The sequence below is a fragment of the Leptidea sinapis genome, chromosome 30, assembly GCF_905404315.1.
Source record: "Leptidea sinapis chromosome 30, ilLepSina1.1, whole genome shotgun sequence".
Lineage (NCBI taxonomy): Eukaryota > Metazoa > Arthropoda > Insecta > Lepidoptera > Pieridae > Leptidea > Leptidea sinapis.
The window spans coordinates 11,037,348-11,058,271 of record NC_066294.1 but is presented as its reverse complement, the minus strand read 5'-3'; the positions used below and the strand labels follow the sequence as shown (position 1 = coordinate 11,058,271).

Below are 20,924 nucleotides of genomic sequence, written 5' to 3'. Positions count from 1 at the left end.
TCAGGAATAATATGTTTTCGTCAAAAACCGATCTACTATTAACATCGTTATTAAATTTTCTTCACTAACATGGATTTACGTGCTAACCAATCTGATTAACACAGATGTAAAGAAGGCATACAACAAGTTAGATTATGAAATTTTGCTAAGTAAAGTGCTTACCTGTTCGTGTATTACATAACTTGTGACGCTAGTTTTCTTGATATATATTACAAAAACAACTGAAAAAGTTATTTTTAATGAGTTTTTAGTCGGTGAGTATAAATGTAACGCAAGGCGTGCCTCAAGGATCATTACTCGAACCTTTGCTATTTATCATCTATCTTAACTATTTATAGAAGTGCTATCATCATTATAATATTTTTATTTTTATTATATTCTGATGAGCAAAAATATCTAAGTCAGTTACAAATTTCATAGTTTCATAAGTTTAATCCGTGAGGACCGTAATTGATTATTTGATACCTGCAGAAAACGTACATTTTAGCTGTAAAATGCAATTTTTATAATTTTTTAATAATTAGTGGATTGTAATGTAATTATATTAATAAATCAATTAAAGTTTTTTTCTACGTTAAGTTGCAATATGTAATTTTTTATCTGTTGAGGACCTAGGTATTATGTTGGATAGTAAATTACATTTAACCCTTCATATCAATAACATTGTAAGAACTGCTTTCATAATCTTAATATATATAAATCTCGTGTCACATTGTTTGTCCTCAATGGACTCCTAAACTATTGAACGGATTTCAATGGGGATAACTTCATGGAGTGCAGTTTAGTCCAACTTAAGAGATAGGATAGTTTTTATTTCGATTTGGGACCCATAATTATTTTTATTTTCAATATTTGTTTTGTTTGGACATATTTTCTGTGAGAGTATTTTTGACGCGCGGTTTGACAGTTCTGCTGTGAAACAATTTCATTATAACAACAAGGAGCATATTATTATGTTACTATGAAAAATTATTGACAAATTCATCAAAAACGGTATTATATTTATTATGTACAGAACAACGTCTGTCTGGTCAGCTAGTATATAACGTAATTATCATGAGATCACGTATTGACTGAAGCCCTTGCTTACTTACATTTATTAAAAACCCTAGTACGTTATGATGTTCCCATTATACGTCTGTGTTCGAGATCAAAATTATAAACAATGGTATTGCCAACTAAAAATAGTTTTTTATTATTATTAGTATTAGTAGTACCATGGCCAAGTTGGGTATCGGAAAGTACTAAAATTTACTTTTAAAATTTAAATACATAAAAATTAATATTGCACAATGTTTCCTTTTTGTAATGTACTGAAAATACATCTGAATATAAAATGTAATTTTTTTTTAAATTTAATTGTGCATTATTTGCTATGGTACTGGCAATAATAAAGGAGCTTCAAACATTTGGCTCCTCTAAAGGTTATATGTAACGTAATAATATTAAAAAAATAATTGACGTAGTGACAGGAATGACTGGTAGCCATTTTATTTTGTGCGTTATCTGATGTTCGTCGTTATTGAATGTGGTCTTAATTTTTTTTTATTATGTTTATGTTTTTTTATTTCGTTGGCGTCACCATCCTACTACTACTCCCTTATCATTATGAACTCAATCCCATCAAATTAGTTTGAACAATAAAACTTTTAGTTTAAATGGTAAAATCATTTGAAGAGAGTTTAAAAGAGGCGACGACAGCAACATAATATATCAAAACGTGACTTTTACAAAGAAGCACAAAAATTGTGTCGTTGACCACCTTATAGATTCGGTGACTCAATTTTTAATAACAGTCAAGCTCTTCCCCCCGGCTCTTCTTCACCCCAATCCAGAGAGCGAACATTGACATTAAAATTATATAATTGCAGGTGACAATTAAAAGTATAAAGCATTATTAAATAAATACATTCGTTACTTAAATATTTATTTTTATTTTTATTATGAATCAAAATAATTTTTTATCATCTAGAAAAATGTTGATTTCCCCTGAATTGTCATTTTGACAGTGACAATACTTTGTTTATATTTTTGATCTCGAATAACATTTCCCTTATAGCTAATCAATGTCTAAAAGTCAATGCATATGCACGGCATTCTAGATTAAATTGATTTCGATACCCAACATTACATCATTCAAAAATTTTTTAGTAATATGTAAGTAATTAATTTTTATTATTCACCCTATCAAATTAGTCCAGCACGTTACAAACTAATTTGGTATGTTCTGTTGTATATTATAGCCATTGTAAAATACTCTAATTTAAAAAGTGCCGTTAATTTTCTTACGAGCTCTACTTTTCCGAACATATTATAGTATAATCAGTAATTAAAAATATTTTTTTTGCGACGATTCAAAAGCACTTTGTTAAAGCCTCATTAAGGTTTATTTGACTCTCACATTGAATTTAAATATTATATTATATTTTAAGTGACAAATAAACTATGCTAGAACTGTTGATTAACATAAAAAGTCTTCGATTTATGAAACCATAGTAATTACTATTCCTATTAAGAAAAAATTTTTCATAGTTTTTTATTCCGCCGATATTTTTTCACAGGCACCATATTTTATTTATCGTTGCGAAACAATCTTCAGGTATGTGCTGATAAAGCGAACATTGTTATCAACCAATAACGGACACTATCAGTCGCGACAACATTCGTTTCATTTATAGATCAGTCGAACTCAAAGCCTGAACACGTGCACTGTTTTACTGAGCAATTAAAAAGTGAAGTAATAATTAGAAAAACAGTAATGTAAGTATTATTATTATACCTAATACATTAAATATTCATATATTTGTCATGTTTGATAATTGTTAATGTATTCCTAGTGCTCGCATTTGTCAAACAACATTAACAAAACACGAACTGTGGTAGTTTTTAATTAGTCAAATGCGATACAATAGTAGCGAATAATAGGTGTGTTAGGTAGTGTTGTGTCGAAAGAATATACAAGGATGAATAAGTGAAAATTTTATCGCAAGGCCATCACTTTAAGCATATACTTAGGTGAAAAACAATACGGGCTTATAAACAGCTATTAAAAAATATATTTATAGTTTATTTTCGTTTGTGGCGTCCAGTAAATGGTGAGAATGCATATGCCCTTAAATTTTATTTGATCTAATCTTATTTTTCGCAATAATTTTTTTCTTAATTTGGGTATTCTTTTGTTAAAAATTCTTCATCCTGCAAACATAAAAATTTATGTATTTCAGCGACTACATCTTCATCATCTTCTTCCAATCTATGTCTTTACAAATAATCCTTTATACTTGGTTATACATAATATAAAACACTGGGGGCTAGAGTTCAAGTAAATATGGAGGATACTCAAATATTTTTAAGTCAGCATCTCGAATTATTGCAGTCATCGCAATAGCGGACCTGTGAGCAGGGCATTATCTTGATGGAGAAAAACAATTTTTGCTAGTTTGCCTCGCCTATTTTCACTCAGTTTTCATATGTATTATTTCAATATGTAGATGATAAAAATGTATGGACAATATCCATACATTTTTATCATCTACATATTCTTGAACTTCATAATAACCCTAATTTCATATTAATAACTAGCTGACCGGACAGATGTTGTTCTGCAGATAATATAAAAATACTGTTTTATAGGAATTTGCCAATAATATTTCAAAATATCAAGAAATATTCTGTAAAAATTCCCCCTGTTGTTATAATGAAATTGTTTCACAGCGGAACTGTCAAACCGTGCGTCACTAATTATCTCTCATAGAAAAATTTCCATTCAAAACAAATATTGAAAATAAAAATAATTATGGGTCCCAAATTATAATAAAAACTATCCTATCTCTCAAGTTGGAACAAACTGCACTTCATGAAGTAATCCCCATTAAAATCCGTTCAGTAGTTTAGGAGTCCATCGCGGACAAACAACGTGTCACGTAATTTATATATATTAAGAAGATAATAAATTCTGCCGTGAAGCAGTGTTTCATACCGAAACACAGTAATGCATTTATTACAATGACACATTACTGCTTCACAGTAGAAATAGATGCCGTTGTGGTACTCATAATCTAGTCAGCATCTTGTGGATAGGAGCCTCCCACTGGTAATGGTTCAGTAGTTTGAACTCGTACCGGAAGATGTAGTGTTGATAGGCCCCCCATAAGATGGACCGACGATCTGGTCAAGATCATCAGAATAGGTTGGATGTGGTCGATGTGGCGATCTTTGGGGGAGGCCTTTGTCCAGTAGTGGACGTCTTCCGGCTGAAATGATGATGATGTCACATAATTATAATATATTTTATTGTAGTACACCTCACTAAAACTTACTAAGCAGATATCACTGATTAATAATCTGCGATTAATTTAAGCTGTCATTATTAAAATATTTTTGTAATTGGTAAAAATGAGCGTAATATTCTTTATTCAAATAGATCTCGTATGTATTGTTGAGTGAGAAATGAAGTTTTATTTAAATTGTTATTCACTGAACGGAGAGCTCAATTCAAAATAATTATGAGTCATTTTTCGTGTTCTTTCAAATACTGATAAGTCTTTATATGTAAATGCGTCATTGATCTGATAAACGTATATTTTGTGTCACTTCTGTTAATATTTTCGTTGTTTTTAACTATAGTTTAATATAAAATATTGGTATTGCCAAATACCAATAATACCTAACCAGTATTCGGCCTTGCCAGCGTGTTTATGAAATGCAGTACTCACGATTCTCGAAATATCCAAAATTTTCAGCGGCATTGCAATTTCGTTGTTAGGTTTCATAAACCCAGCAATTTCAGTTAGTCACTAACGGCAATCTCCTAACATTTTTTTAATGAAAATAAGGGACGAGACGAGCAGGACGTTCAGCTGATGGTAATTGATTCGCTCTTCCCATTACAATACAGTGCCGCTCAGGTATCTTGAAAAACCCCAAAAATTCGAGTGGCGCTACAACTGCGCTCGTCAGCTTGAGACATAAGATGTTAAGTCTCAATTACACATTACTGCTTCATGACAGAAATTGGCGCCGTTGTGGTACCCATAATCTAGCATCCTGTCCAAAGAGCCTCCCACTGGTAAAATCTATATATATAAAAATGAATTGCTGTTCGTTAGTCTCGCTAAAACTCGAGAACGGCTGGACCGATTTGGCTAATTTTGGTCTTGAATTATTTGTGAAAGTCCAAGTGAATTAATATGAATATGCTCGGAATTAACGAAAAACAACATCGTCGCGTCGTTCAGAAATAGAATTGAAATAATAGTTTAAAATGAATAACTAATTAGATTTTTCATATCTTTCCAACTCTCTCAGGAGGTAATAAATAAATTTTATTTTAACCAATTTAATAGTTGTAAGATTACTTACATCTATCTATCAGATTATTTTTATATAAATTGATAAAATATAGCGATATCTTCATTTAATATAAAGTTAATAAAGTCTTAAGAAATAAAGATTTGTCTAAGTACTACGTAAGGACTAAGCAAGTCACGAAGTCGCGGGTATCAGCTAGTATATAATAAATATAAAATAACAATGTTACTGTACTGATTGCCTTCAAAGAAGGTTGTGTTGGTATGGCTATGAATACCAGGGTGGCATGTCAAAGGATTGTCATTTCCATTTCCATATTTGTTTCTGCTTCTTCTTTTATTTATTTATCTTTGTAATTACCTAGAACTAGATTTTCTTACATAGTAACATATTCATATCTCATTATTATGTTATTTATGTTTACCAACTAGATACATATCTTAACATGTACGGATAAGATAAACTATTATGAGTGTTACCATAAGTTTCACCAGTGGGAGGCTCCTTTGCACAGGATGCCGGCTAGATTATAGGTACCCCAACGGTTTATTTTGGCCGAGAAGCAGTAATGTGTAAGCATTAATGTGTTTCAGTCAGAAGGGCGCTGTAGCTAGTGAAATTCTCAAGGAGAAGCGCGCAGTTGTAGTGCCACTCAGAATTTTTGAATTTTTCAAGAATCCTGAGTGGCACTACATGGTAAAGGGCAGGGCGTATCAATTACCATTAGCCGAACGTCCTACTCGTCTAGTTCCTTATTGTCTAAAAATCGAAATTAAAGTTATTCATAACATTACTAAACTAAAATACTTATGCGAAAAACAATATAGAAATAAAAATACTGAATTAACTCCTAATTACTTATTTACTAATCTATATTTAATCTTTTTAATGATAAGGACACCTGTTGTTTTATAAAAGTGAAAATTTCTAGAAATATCAATATTATGATCATATATAAATATTTTATTAAAGTTTACACAGTTGAAAGTACATAAATTTTCATTATAAACTCTTCCGAGAATATTGTTTGTTAAGATTGAAACAATTTCACTATGTTGGTTACGATTCTAAACTTATTACCAACAAATGTATTTCCAGGTATTTTCATTACGTACTATATACTATCAAACTTTTATCTTCGTTCAATCAACTCACAAGATATTACAAGTAATAAAAATTCTACACTGTTGCATGTTAAACTTCTAGATCGATAAAATTCCAAAGATCATCAAAATTAATATTTTTTTATATTTTGGTTATAATAGGTTGGTGGTAATAATCGCCATTGAGGAGGAGAAAATACATAGATTTTAATAATCACTGGGCTCTTGCATTGTAGACTTACTTGAACTTTTATAAGATACAAAATGAGGACTAGAATACATAATAGACTTAAAGAACAGGCAGCATAAGGTATGAAATAGCACGAAAAGGATTTTGTTACAAAAATTTTGATAAATTATGACTTTTTATGAATGCTTATATAAGTAAAAGAGTTTCTATTTTATCATTTTCATATCATTTCAAAGTCTAAAGCCGTTGTAAAATTAAAATTACTCTGCTGCGAACCTTACTCCTCAACAGCAGAATACAAACGCTGTCGGATAGAGAAATAATTAAAAATGCTTAAAATAAAATAAAAATGAATTGGAAACTTATTAACTGGGAATCTGGAAGAGCGATACACTGTAAGTTTGAATATAATTTAATAATAAACAATACTAAAATCCACTCTGAGGAGGAAGTAACTTCTGCTTTTGAGTATTTTTTTTGACATTACAGTTTATATCTCAGGCACTCTTGTCTTCTCCACCAGTGTTGCTGAGTCACTTCTTTTGGAAAATATTAAGGAATGTAAACAAAATTGTTAATTCAGTGTTGTTAGCTCAGCAGAAATAATTAAAACTTTCAGATCTTTACAAATAAAAAAAAACTGCTGATATATGGGGCATATCTGTAAAAATAATAAGTTCAGCTATTGACGTCATAGCACCATTTCTAGCACTAGTTTTTAATAGCTGTATTGAACATGGCGTGTTTTCTGACATTTGGAAATAAAATTAAATTAAACCAATATTTAAATCGCCCTGTTTCAGTGCTGCCGACCCTTAGTAAAATTATTGAAACAATTATTTTAAGCCAAATGCTTACTCACTTTAACACTTATAAGTTACGTCATATAAAACAATTTGGCTTTACTAGGGGACGCTCGATTACGGATGCAGGTGTTAAACGCGATTTATAACCTAGGTCTTAAAGAATCATTAAGAAAAAAAATTAAAGAAATAAAAAATTTTGACTATTGCTTCTCAATACATAATGTTCTGTATGTTCATAAGCACATTGAGGAATTTTCTAGAAACTGTGACATTCATACTGTTAACACGAGGAAGAAACATAAACTTGTTATGCCTACTACTCGGTTGAGTCGAGTTAGTAAGTCTTTTGATGTATATGCTTCTACAATATGATCCTAGAAAATGTACAAAACAAATGTGTTACGAAATTTAAAAGAATTGTTAAAAAACGTTTGTGTTGGAAAGGTTACTATAGCACAAACGAGTTTCTTAATGTCACCACGCACTGGGAATAAAGCGAACACCCCCAGGCTCTTTAATTATAAATGTTTATTGTACGATATCACATTGTAATCCATATTTTTTATATTAAAAAAAAACCAATGAGGTGAGCTATTCAATTTGAAGAAAATATTCTATTCATTCTTTTAATTGATGACTAATTTATTGACTCTATCTAATATCGATCCTATTTAATAAATTTTATCTACTTCTTATCGCCTTATATTGGGACGCGTGAATTGAAATTTCCATACAAACTTCTATGGCTGGTACTGTACGTCGTCCCATTGACAGACAGCTTGTACGGATAAGGTGAGTTACCGTCGATAAGTTTATTGGGACAGAAAAGTCAACGATAGTTACGATTTTTATCTCAAGTAAGAGATAGACTGAATATTGGAAAAGGCCGTTAATGACAAGATCTTATGTATCCATAGTTATATCCATTATAGGTTAGATGTTAGACGATAGGTTATTGAAATATAAGTAAGCGTTAAAGGATATATTTGTCTACCTATAGTAAGTTAAACTAAGGTTATTTAAAACGGCCGCTAACTAATCTATCTGCTTTACTAACTTATTTAAAGTAATCATTTAGTTCAGTCTTTGTTTTAATTATTTATTTATTGCTATGAAATTAAGTGTATGACCAAACTAAGTGTATGAAGCCATTGTTAATCAATATTATGAGTTCATTAAACCTTTGATTTGATTTGATTTGTTTCTTTATAAATACTTGAAGTGGTTATTCTAATATATCCTCAGTTTCTGGTTGGCTAAATATTTTCAAGAAACGTATCTCTAAATTTATGAGCACAAATAAATCTATAAAATAATTCAATTCGTTGAGTTGTTTAATAACTATGAATTCATAATATTAATGTAAATGTTTTAATTCCAGATTCAAAATGGGCTCTGAATCTCACAATTACCCACCTCAGCAACCTCCACCGTACCCTGGCCATCAACAGCCTTCCTACCCAGTCACGAACCAACCCCAGGTGAATATAATACGTGGACCGACCATAGTTCCAGTCATTGTCAACAGTATGGGACCAGCTTCGACAGTAACAGTGTGTCAATCTTGCGGCCAACACATCAGTACTCGAGTCGAGAGGATACCTTCAATGAGAACTCATTTGTTCGCTATTCTTTTATGTTTAGTTGGGTAAGTACTTTTAATGTGCCTCCTTTCTTTATGAAAATAAAGGACGACACGAGCAGGACGTTCAGCTCAGATGGTAATTGATACGCCCTACCCATTACAATGCAGTGCCACTCAGGACTATTGCAAAACCCAAAAATTCTTAGTGGCACTACAATAATTGCGCTCGTCACCTTGAGACATAAGATGTTAAGTCTCATTTGCCCAGTAATTTCACTAGCTACGGCGCCCTACAGACCGAAATACAGGAAAAATAAAAATAACTACAAGCTTCTAAGCTGTCACCGTCATTATAATTTAAAAGCGGCGTATGTGTTGAAATTTTGTAATACAATTTGAGTCTTGAGTTAAGTAGATAGTCATTGTAAGTTTAAAGTAAGATTTTGGTGTATAGGAAGAACTTAAGGTAATGTTTTTTGGTGGTCATTAGATCTGATCCCTTTTAAAACTAACATTTAAAAGAACATGAATTTGACGTACGGTTTTGCCATTGGACGCCTCGATAGCGAATTATTGTGATCTAAACATATTTTTATTAATAATTTGAATTAATCTTGTTCTGTTAGGTATTAGGACCAGTGAGAGTGTCCTTTACACAGGAAGCCGGCTGGATTATTGGTACCACAACGGCGCCTATTTCTGCCGTGAAGCAGTAATGTGTAAACATTACTGTGTTTTGGTCTGAAGGGCGCCGTAGCTAGTGTAATTACTGGGAAAATGAGACTTAACATCTTATATCTAAAGGTGACGAGCGCAATTGTAATGCCGCTCATTTGTTGGGTTTTTCAAGAATCCTGAAAGGCATTGCATTGTAATGGGCAGAGCGTATCAATTACTATCAGTTGAACGTACTGCTCGTCTCGTCCCGTATTGGTATAAAGAAAACCCTTCTAATAAATATTTATTTCTTTTTCAGATGCTGGCCCTGCGCGTGTGTACCGTATTGTGTTGATACTTGTAATAACGCTGAACATTATTGTCCTAACTGTAATTCATATATTGGTTCATACTTAGGTGCTTAATGTCAATTTAAAGCCCAATAACCTAAGATTACAACGTCGTTGGTAGCACTTCTAGCTAATATTAAATGTATGCATAATATAATAAGTTATTTAGTTGATTTTTTTTTATGAAAATAAGGATCGAGACGATCAGGATGTCAGCTGATGATTATTGATACGCCCTGCCCATTACAATGCAATGCCGCTCAAGATTATTGAAAAAGTCATAAATTCTGAGCGGCACTACACTTGCGCTCGTCACCTTGAGATATAAGATGTTAAGTCTCATTTGTCTAGTAATTTCACTAGCTACGGCGCCCTTCAGGCCGACACACAATATTGCTTACACATTACTGTTTCACGGCAGAAATAGGCGCCGTTGTGGTACCCAGTGGCGCAGTAAATTATTAAATATGTTCAAATCAACAGAACCTATTCGTATTTACGCCATCAGACAGTTGTCAGATTGCAAACAGTGCCAGAAACTTTACATTGGTGCTTTTTCAAACTTTCTGCCTTTTTTATGAAATCGTCGAGGCGACCACGACATTCAACATAGAAGTAAATGATACTCCCTGCCCATTACAATGCAGTGCCGCTCTGGATTCTTGATCGTACCCAAAATTATTTGCTGCATCACAATAGCGCTCGTCACTTTGAGGCATAAGATGTTATCTATAATTAGCCTAATAATTTCACTAGCCACGGCATTTGCAATGGGCGACGCTGTGCTCTCCAAGCAATCGGCATTCAGTGCAAAATACCTCCTACTGGTAAATTAATAACAGTTAATCCAACTAGACAGCTCCTTCCAGAAGTTCAAAATATGATCTCGTATTTACTGAGGTTTTTCCCGTTGGCTATCCACTCCTGGACATTCCAGGATTATAGGAGTGACCGTTTTGTCTTCAGCCAGACATTCTTTGCTCTTAGGGCTATCAGATGACATTAAAGATATGGCAAACTGTCCCTATCTCAAGGTGCGAGGTTTATAAATAATTATGTTTGCTCTGGTTAAAGATTTCCGTAGCTCTTAAAGAAATAAACCAAAGCTTATAGGATCAATTAATTGTTCATCTATCCAACGGACAATTTCCTCACAAAACGTGGAGGTATAAACCAATTGATAGAACTAATATAGTTTAAGAAAATTTTTGGTGCATAGCGTGGCAAATTTGGGGTAGAAAGCGTTCAACAGGAAGATTGCAAATAGGTTTGGAAGATATTCCCTTGTTATGGTGTTAAAATTAAATCGTTGCACAAATAGGTGGTACTAATAAACACCTAAGAGTTATATTTTTATGTAACAAAGCAATTATGAATTCTATTATCTGTGTTATACTATATATATAGAACTGTATATAAAATATCCGTGCAATAAAATATTCTGAGTCAAAAGTATTTTAAAATTAAAATTTCTTAGGGGCTGGCTGATTTTGTAATTTGAAACTTTGTTTCAGGTTTTGAAATTAAAGTTATTTAATACACCTATGTAATAAACTTGTAGTTTTATTTATATTTTTTGTTAATAAAATGCTTAAATTATACCTCGTCTATTATGTATTTATAGTGTGTGTGGATTTTGTGTCTTGTGAATCTCAATAAATCTTGTGTTTTCATTTACTAATTTACATTTTTTTTACTTATTCGTGTAAAGTATTGAGTATTTGACGTTTGAGGATTCTTAATGCATAACATAACATTATAATGTTATTAAAATAATTCGTAATACAATGGAGCTGTAAATGTTTATTTACGGCTGTTCCGAAGAAGATAAATTACTACCTTCTACTGTCAGTAATTAGCTGTTAATATTCTGAAGCTGTCCCAATTTACCCGATAAGTCATTCTTATCGCCTTATATTGGGACGCGTGAATTGCAATTTCCATACAAACTTCAATCGCTGGTAAGCTATACGTCGTCCCATTGACAGATACAAGCGTGTACGGATAAGGTGAATTACCGTCGATAAGTTTATTGGGATAGAAAGGTCAACGATGGTTACGATTTTTATCTCAAGTGAGACATATACTGAATATTGGGAACGGTCGTTAAAAGAGTGGCAACAAGTTTCTTGCCATTTCTTCTCATTAAAGTCCAATCATTTTTGAAGTGCTGGTAAATCGTTAAAAGAAAATCTTTTGATATTCATATTATTATATCATTTCCTTGATCTAAGTGAATAAAGTGATTTTTAATTGAGTTACAAAACTGCTTTTATATTCCACTGTCAGAATTAATACTATACTGAGTATCCGATCAACAATGCACATTTTAAAAATGCCTACAATTAAGGTTTTCGGAAAACTAACAATTAGCTAAAAGAAATTTTACTTTTTTTTATCATGGTAAGATGATAAATGTGAAATTCTCCCAATATACTTTTTTTTTCAAGTACACCCGGTTATATAAAATTAGAGTCAGCAGCTTGGGATAGGAGGCGATCCTATTTGGCATCCTAGCCTTGGGTAATGTAAAGTAACCTTAGAGTGCCTACCGGGGGCAGATTACAGCCCTGGTCCGATTCGACTGTCAAAGCAACAGCGGATTGCAAATAATAGTCATATGGCCAGCTTCTGTTGTGGCGCTGGGTACCAATGATCTGAACTGTAAAGTTGTAAAGAGGAATAACAACCGAACCGCAATACATAAAGCGGTTAATCTCCCGTCTAAAATCTACGCATTTCTACAAATCTTTGACATCAAAATCAAAGGGCAGCTTTCAAGTTACCGATCCCATAAATAATAATAATAAATAACTGATGATCGTTGTGGTCACCATTTGAGCACTTAATGCCCCAATGAACACCTGGCCATTGAGCTGTGTGCCCAGCCCACTGCCATTTCAGTTTTGCAATCATTCGGTGACTTTGGTTCTCCTACGGATCTCCTGATTTCTGATTATATTCTCTCCATTGCCCTCGCTCAGAGGACGCTCTTTCTCATCGGGGCCATAGTTAGCGACCATGTCTGCGTACCGTAAGTCATTGTCAAGTCACCGCAACACACATTGGTTGAAAGCCTTCGTCTTCAGACAATATGGGATTTGGGACGAGAAGATTTTGCGGAGCTTTGCGAACGCAGCCCATTTGAGTTGGATTCGACGAGTGACACTTTTGCAGAATTGGACCTGTCTAACTGAATTTCGACAGTACAGTTCCCAATTGTTACGGGAGTAGGTGCTACATGGACATTTGACATGATCTTCGTATTGTCCATGTTCATTTGAGACTTACTCCTTGAGAAGCTATTGAGGCCATCGAGCATATGACTAAAGTTTTCCATGGTCTCAACTACGATGTCGTCTGCGAATCCAATGTGAGTGATGTATTCGCCGTTGATGTTGATTCCCAGTCCGTAAGCTTAAAGACATCTTATATCGCAGCGGTGATCATTGAATAACTAACGCATTTATTCCGGCACTCATATTTAAAAGGCATAATCCCTTACTCATGGAAGTCAGCACTTGTCCATCCGATCCAAAAAAGACAATTCGAATCAGGCAAAGTATAACAGGCCTATAGCAATTATGTCCCATTTCTCCAAAATCGTAAAAAGCATAATTTACCGCCAGGTCTTGGTATACCTAGAAGGTCACCAGTTGATTAACGGCTTTCGCCATGGTCGGTTGGCAGGCGATCTTCTGGTATATTCTAGTCTCTAAAACCTAGAGCGATTACCAATTTCGCGGTCATCTGGAGGGTAAAGCTAATTCCATCATCACCCGGCGCCTTGTTGTTTTTAAGCTGATTTAGGGCTGAACTAATCTCGTACAGGCTGGTAGCAGGCGTGATATCTGGGATATCTTCGGTATACGTTCTTATTACATAATTATAATTTTGTGAAGTTTGCGCCATTCTACGATTATAACATTTGTTGCTGATTATTAGGGTAGGGCGGGGCTAGTTGAGCAATTTTTCACTTGAGCGGCTATAGCTCCTCAACGATAACTCTTAATGTCTTGTTCTACATTACTAATATATCCCTTAGCAAAAGTGTCCACAGTAATTATTTCTAGCTAGTTGAGATTAAGAGCTTCAGCTGTTTAAATACCGAAAGTCATATTTGCTCATCATACCCCATGGGTGAGGTAAGTTCAGCAAGGTTATGGGGCAAATTGAGCAATCAGATGGATTCAATGTTAACTAGACACGAAATCAAATTTGTTTTTGACAATGATATTTTATTTACAATTTTTATGGGCAAAACGACAAAACTAAATTTTTCGAATATTGAACTCATGTCATTGTTGCAATCGACACAAGCGATAGTAAGATCAGCTCACATTTTGTATGAGCCCATTTTCTGCAAACTTGACATTGTATGCATGTTTCTCGCCTGATAAAGTTTAAACTTCCCAGCTACGATCTTATTTGGCTTCAGCACACGAGTGGACACTACTGTCTCATCCACATTCCAAATATCTGATACACTGAATCCATGTTTGTTGAGCAACTATAGCTCAACTAGCCCCACCCCGAAATTTTAAGACAAAGGTGAGATTATGAACTATCTGTTAGAATTATACGCAGAACCTTTATATGAATCAAAAGTAGAATAAATTTATCATTGTATAACACTTACCCGATTGAAAACAAATGAAATCTGACTATTTCAGACGAAATATTATTGTTTACAACTATTTTACTCTTTGTTGTCAAAATAAATAATGCGGTCATGTACTTTACTCGATCGACGTGTCACCACTGGTGGTCGTGCGATAAGTTCTTCTCTGTCAACGCTTTCTTTTCGCTATTTGATGTTTCTGCGTGCGGTTTATAGTTTCCGAGATATTTTGATTGCCCATATGCTCAACTAGCCCCGCCCTACCCTATGTTTGTAAGACTGTGTTTTAATGCTGTCGTGTTAAATGCGCACAACAATGAACAACCACGAATATCCTGACTATGTGACCGGCATTGCCCCGTTATATTTATATTTGACAATAGACACTTTTGGATTCAGCTGTTGAGTTTCTTATTTATAATAATCCTGCTTTTTAGCAGGCAGACATTAAAGTCACGACCTCGATAGACATTTAAGGTATCTCAACATTCTGAAAATGGAATATAGTATGATAAATTTAAAACGGAAACAATATTATCTCATTTGTCATTAGCCTGCTTAGAATTTGGTTTCTAAACTTGTAGTGTGTTGGGGGTCACTTAAAATCACGCTTAACTCTTTGCCTACCTCATCACTTCTAATTTTGAATTTGAATTTGAATCATAAAAAATATATGTTGGACTCCAAATACGACAACGTAAAAAAATTTATTAAAAAGCTTTGTACTATAGGTGCCAGACATATATTGTAACAAAATCCAAAAAATTGTTGTTATTAGTATCGAAATCCAAAAAATAGTTAATTATTTGCGAAAATACAAATAAAATTATTTATTTTATTACAGATGTCTTTATATCTATTTATTATAAAAACAAGTAGCACAGATGGCAAAATGTAATTTCCAATGCTTTTAGGAATAATAATATTATTTTTGTTAAACAAATCAAGAATACATCTTATCAATAGCTTAAATTGCTCAAATTCATTTTATAAAGCAATTAGATTATAATTATATACATAAGTATTATAATGAAACTATAATCTAGACAAGAAAGTGATTAATGTTATTTTTTCAATAAAGTATTTTATCGAAATGCTACTAATGCGTAAACTTATACAGTGATTATTACCAATACGAATTGTATAAAGTTGTCGAGGAGCATAACTTTAATAATTTGATGCAGTAATACAACCAGCAACATCAAAACATCAGTATGTATGCATGTATGTTTCACTTAAACTAACCCTAAACATCTAAGTATGAACTAAATTATATGAATATCAATTAGAACAATATTTTCCCGAGTTGTAACGAGTTTTCGCACAGTATGGAAAATATACGCTCGGCCAGCATCTGAAAAAAAATTGACGTAAAGAAAACAAACATATAAAAATAAATATGAAGCCTATACACTTCATTCTATACTATCCATTCCACGACCATCTAGAGAGAATCCGATAGAAGGTAGAAGTTTATATTGACATTGGTCGATAATTTTCCAAGACGGTATGTCGGAAGAAGCAGATAGCATCCTCAAGGCAGGCTCAAGTGTTCATGGGCTTCATGGGAAGAAGCTGGTCGTCCACACGTGAAATTTTGTCGAGAAGCCCAAAAGATGGATGTATCGAGCCAAGCGCTTTGCGCCACACATGATCGAAGTTGTTCGCTTATCCAGACCAACTATCAAGCCTTATCCCTTGCTTTTGAAAAACGCCGTGCATATCATATATATTTATTAGCCAATTTAAAAAGAAAGTGATGTACATAATGTCAATACTCGAAATAAACATAAACTCGCAATTCCATCTAATAGGCTCCCTAAAACTGCTAAATCTCTTAAAGAAGATTGCGTTATAATTTATTATAAGCTCCCAAATGATATTAAAATATTACCAATTAAAAAATTTAAATGTTTCGTAAAAAATAAATTAACATTTAAGGCCTATGAAATATGAAAGATTATTTGAATGATAAAGATAGTTGGGATTAATGTTTCTAAATTTATTGTTAATGAATATTTGAATGCTATTGTAACTTTTGTACGAGGGCGGCACTGAAAATTTCGGGAATCAAGGTAGTGGCACAACATTACTATTTAAAATTGTATATTTTATTGCTTTTCGAAGTATTCTCCGCGAAATTTGACACATTTTTCCATACGATGGAACCAATCATTGAAGCAACCATTCCATTCGGATGGTGGGGTCTCCAAAATGGCCGTTTTGTAGGCGTCCACAGATTCTTCAGGTGATGAAAATCTCTGACCACGCAATTTATTCTTCATTTTAGTGAAAGTATAGAAATCATTCTTCATGGTCTAATAATTCTATGTTTTCTTGCTCTAAAAACACTTTTGTTCTGTGCGCGGTGTGAGAACTCGCATTGTCGTGATGGAGGATGATGCGGCTGTTGCAGTTCTCTTTACGGAATTCAGAAACGACCTAATAGCATACCATTCTGCACTAACCGTTCTTTGTCCTTCAAGAGGAATAGTCACAACATGGCCGGTTTTGGAGACTAACGTGGCCACCATTTTTTTTGCAACACTCCGTGAACGAACAATTTTTGTTGGCTTTAACTCATTTTCGAACACCCAAACTCGTGACTGGTTTTTTATTTCGGATTCGTATGCGTATATCCAGGATTCGTCACCTGATGCGATGTTATATACAGCATTTGAGGATCCTGCGTGGAATCTTTCGAGAGTTCTGACGCACCCAGTAACGCGAGCCGCTTTTTGCTCTTCACAGATCAAATGCGGTATCCATCGGGAAAACAACTTTTTTACACCTAGTTGTTCATGCAAGATTATTTGTATTTGACTCATGCAAATGTCTAAAGCTGCCTGAATTTCGCGGTATGTCATATGTCAATCTTCCTCAATCAACTTACGCACAGCATCAACGTTTTCTTTGGTGACTGCAGTTTTTGGACGACCTTGACGGGGATCATCACTGAGCTTGACACGTCCTCGTTGAAATTCAGCAAACCAGCGATAAATTGTGGTTTTGGATGGGGCTTCATCACCAAATGCCGAAATCATCCGGTCAACACACTGTTTTTGTGTTAAACCACTTCGAAAGTCATAATAAATCATCGCTCTAGAATTTTATCAAGTCAATTCCATTTTCTTAACGACTAAACAAGTTTGAAAAGACCTTGTGACAAGACCGAGAATCTTTTTTTAAATAAATAAATGGTATTCGATTTTTAAAACCAAGGACTTTTCAATTAAAAAGATTTTAATATGACAGGAACAGTGGAAATATTCCATTCCCGATACTTGAAGCCTTACTGTCGGCTTTTGATCAATGAGTGACCCTCAAAATATCAAGAGTTGGCGGTTATGAATGCTGCTACGTCTGTAGTAAGCTGGAATCGATCTGTCACCTTGTTTAGGGAAAGGGGTTGAATTATTCTTTTTCTGTGACGCGTTGGAGACTTATCTTAAAATCTACTTACCCAATTAAACATGAAAAAATGGCGAAGGAATAAGTACTCTTAGAAGGTTTCCCATTCACTTTTATGATATGGATGCCAGAAGCGTCACAGATAATTATTTGAGCTTCGGGTGACAACAAATTGCCCTGGATATTAACGATAGGTTTTTGATTCAGTTTTCGAAAGACATCATTGTAAGATTCATTGTCCAGTTTTGATCTGCAATCATAATAATTATAGTTTCAGTAAAATTTATGTGCTTATGTTGCTATTATTAGTTATTCTCCTGTTACACACTTATGACTAATTAAAGGATTTGTGTCTTTGTTAGGGTAAAAATGACTAAATTCTATCCCAAAACTTTGAAAGCCTTCAAAGCGAGTTGTCGGTACAGTAAATTCAATGATATCTTCTGCCATCATCATCATCATTTCAGCCGGAAGACGTCCACTGCTGGACAAAGGCCTCCCCCAAAGATTGCCATGAAGATCGGTCTTGCGCTGCCATCATCCAAACTACTCCGGCGATTCTGACTAGATCGTCGGTCTATCTTGTACCAACCCAACACCACTACGCCTTCCAGTACGTGGTCGCCATTCGAGGACCTTACTGTCCCAACTGTCTATCCGTCGAGCTATGTGCCCTGCCCACTGTCACTTCAGTTTCGCAATCATTTGGGCTATGTCGGTGACTTTGATTTTCCTATGGATCTCCTCATTTCTACCCTAGACTACATTAAATATTGTGGGTATATAAAAATATATTCTTTGAATCATTCTTTCTTTATTACGCTTTGTACAGTATGATCATAAAACCTAGTTTAGTCTATGAAAAAGTGTCGAGATGAGCAAGACGTTCACCTGATGATAGTGATACGCCCTGTCCATAAAAATCCAGTGCCACTCAGGATTCTAGAAGAAACCTTAAAATTCTGAGTGGAATCGTACTTGCACTCGTCAATTTACGTTTTTTCATTTAACTTACCCAAGTACACATGAGACAATGCTCATAGAAGGTTTGCTTTCTTCTCGAGTATGTTTGCGGCAAATGCAGCCGACTACTATTTTTGCTGTACCTCCCAATGTGTTGCTTATAATATTGATGATAGGTACTTCAGTCAATACATGCGGTAACTTCTGAGGCTGGCTCGTGGCTGGTGATTCAGTCTCCATTTTTGATCTACAATTAGAATATACTTAGTCTGGCCATAAATAATGTTACAATTAAAAATAAACAAAATAATATTACATTTGAATTTGGAATCTGTCATTTTTATATGATTGTTCATTGAGCTTTCTCATTTTGGCGCCAATACAATGTACAATATTTTGCGATATTAAATTGGAGTGGGTTGATAAAGAGAACCGAATCGCTGTGATTGCATTACACAAAGTAGGTATGGAGCCAAATGCAATTTTTAAAATTCACCATACGCTTGGTATTAGTAAAATGTTTGTGTACCGGGCTATTAATAGATACAATGAGACCTCCTTTGTTTCTGATCTCTCCGTGCACGTACGAAAATGGGGTCAAAGCAGTAAGGGAAAAAATTCGAACAAATCCTGTCTAAAAGCAAAAGATATAGGTATGTCGGGAGATGCAGATAGCACCTAGAACCATGTCGCGTATTTTAAAAGATGACTTAGTACTTGAAGCCTATAAGAGTCGTAATTTAAAAATAATAGGGTGTTAAAAGTGATATAACTACTGAAGCTGTACGCAAAGGGTCACAGAAAAAATTTGTTTGCGGATGAGATTTTTTTTACAATTTAGCAACATTTAACATAAAAAATACCGTATTTATGCTGAAAGATCTAAAAAAGGCTTCCCAATTAGTCGACAGAGTGCAACATGGACACTATCCGACTTCAGCGATGGTTTGGTGGGTATTAGCTATGAAGGAGTGACTGAGTCATACTTTTGTGAAAAACGTATCAAAATATCGGCACAAGTGTATCAAGATACCATTCTTGAGAAGGTAGTGAAGGCCCTTAACAACACCATGTTCAATAACCAAGAATGGTCCTTTCAGCATCGGTCATAATAATTAAGCTCGGTCTACGCAGTCTTGGTTGGAAAAGAACGTTTAGGGAAGGCGTTACCATCAACCGAACGTTCTACTCGCCTTGTCCCTTATTTTCATAAAAATAAAAATAAGAAAATAAAAATTAAAAATAACTTACCCAAATAAACATGAAAATGAAAAAGAGCCCTTTCTTTTTAGTAGTATTTGGGAGTTGGGTTGTAATGAGTTGTTGTTGATGTTAATGACAGGGGATCCAGTTAGACCATGCTGTACTTTGAGTTGATCGGCAGGCTGTTGAGGACCAGGGTACGATGGAAGTTGCTGGGTTGGGTTATTATTAGATTCAGTGTCCATTTCTGATCTGCAAATGGAATATATTGTATTTATGTCCATATATTTGTAGTGTCTCTCTGGCTACATACACTATTGTCATTCATTTTTTTAATCTATATATATAAAATGAATTGCAGTTCGTTAGTCTCGCTAAAACTCAAGAATGGCTGGACTAATTTGGCTAATTTTGGTCTTGAATTATTGGTGGAAGTCCAGAGAAGGTTTAAAAGGTGAATAAATGGGAAAATGCTGCTAAATTAAATAAAAACAACAAATTTGTTTTTCCTTTGATGTGTCCATACATAATTTCTATGAGAGAATTTATTGACGCACGGTTTGATAGTTCTGCTGTGAAACAATTTCATTACGACAGCAGGGTGCATATTTTACGAAGTAATTTTTGATGTTATGATATATTATTGACAAATTCATATAAAAACATTATTTTATTTATTATATACAGACCAACGTCTGTCGGGTCAGCTAGTTCGTAATAAAAAA

General features: G+C 34.0%; 1 protein-coding gene and 1 long non-coding RNA gene across 2 annotated transcripts; one reads left to right on the top strand and one right to left on the bottom strand.

Annotated features, from left to right (window-relative positions):
* The first annotated feature begins 2,561 nt into the window (after positions 1–2,561).
* On the top strand, positions 2,562–11,555 carry LOC126973812 (lipopolysaccharide-induced tumor necrosis factor-alpha factor homolog). The gene is made up of 3 exons (XM_050821155.1): positions 2,562–2,760; positions 8,791–9,057; positions 9,971–11,555. Exons 2-3 carry the CDS (start codon positions 8,798–8,800, stop codon positions 10,074–10,076), a joined length of 366 nt encoding a protein of 121 aa, XP_050677112.1. The 5' UTR covers positions 2,562–2,760; positions 8,791–8,797; the 3' UTR covers positions 10,077–11,555.
* A 3,912-nt stretch (positions 11,556–15,467) lies between these two features.
* On the bottom strand, positions 15,468–20,450 carry LOC126973815 (uncharacterized). Its single transcript, XR_007731424.1, has 4 exons — positions 20,248–20,450; positions 19,049–19,243; positions 18,086–18,283; positions 15,468–15,976 (listed from the first exon to the last, which is right to left on the bottom strand). It is a non-coding gene; the product is annotated as an uncharacterized LOC126973815 (long non-coding RNA).
* Between the last annotated feature and the right edge of the window lie 474 nt (positions 20,451–20,924).

Bases quoted from the DNA above. Each gene is read 5' to 3' on its own strand.
- LOC126973812 (XM_050821155.1), top strand. From the start codon at position 8,798: ATGGGCTCTGAATCTCACAATTACCCACCTCAGCAACCTCCACCGTAC. The intron at 9,058-9,970 runs GTAAGTACTTTT...TTTCTTTTTCAG, and splicing joins ATTCTTTTATGTTTAGTTGG to ATGCTGGCCCTGCGCGTGTG.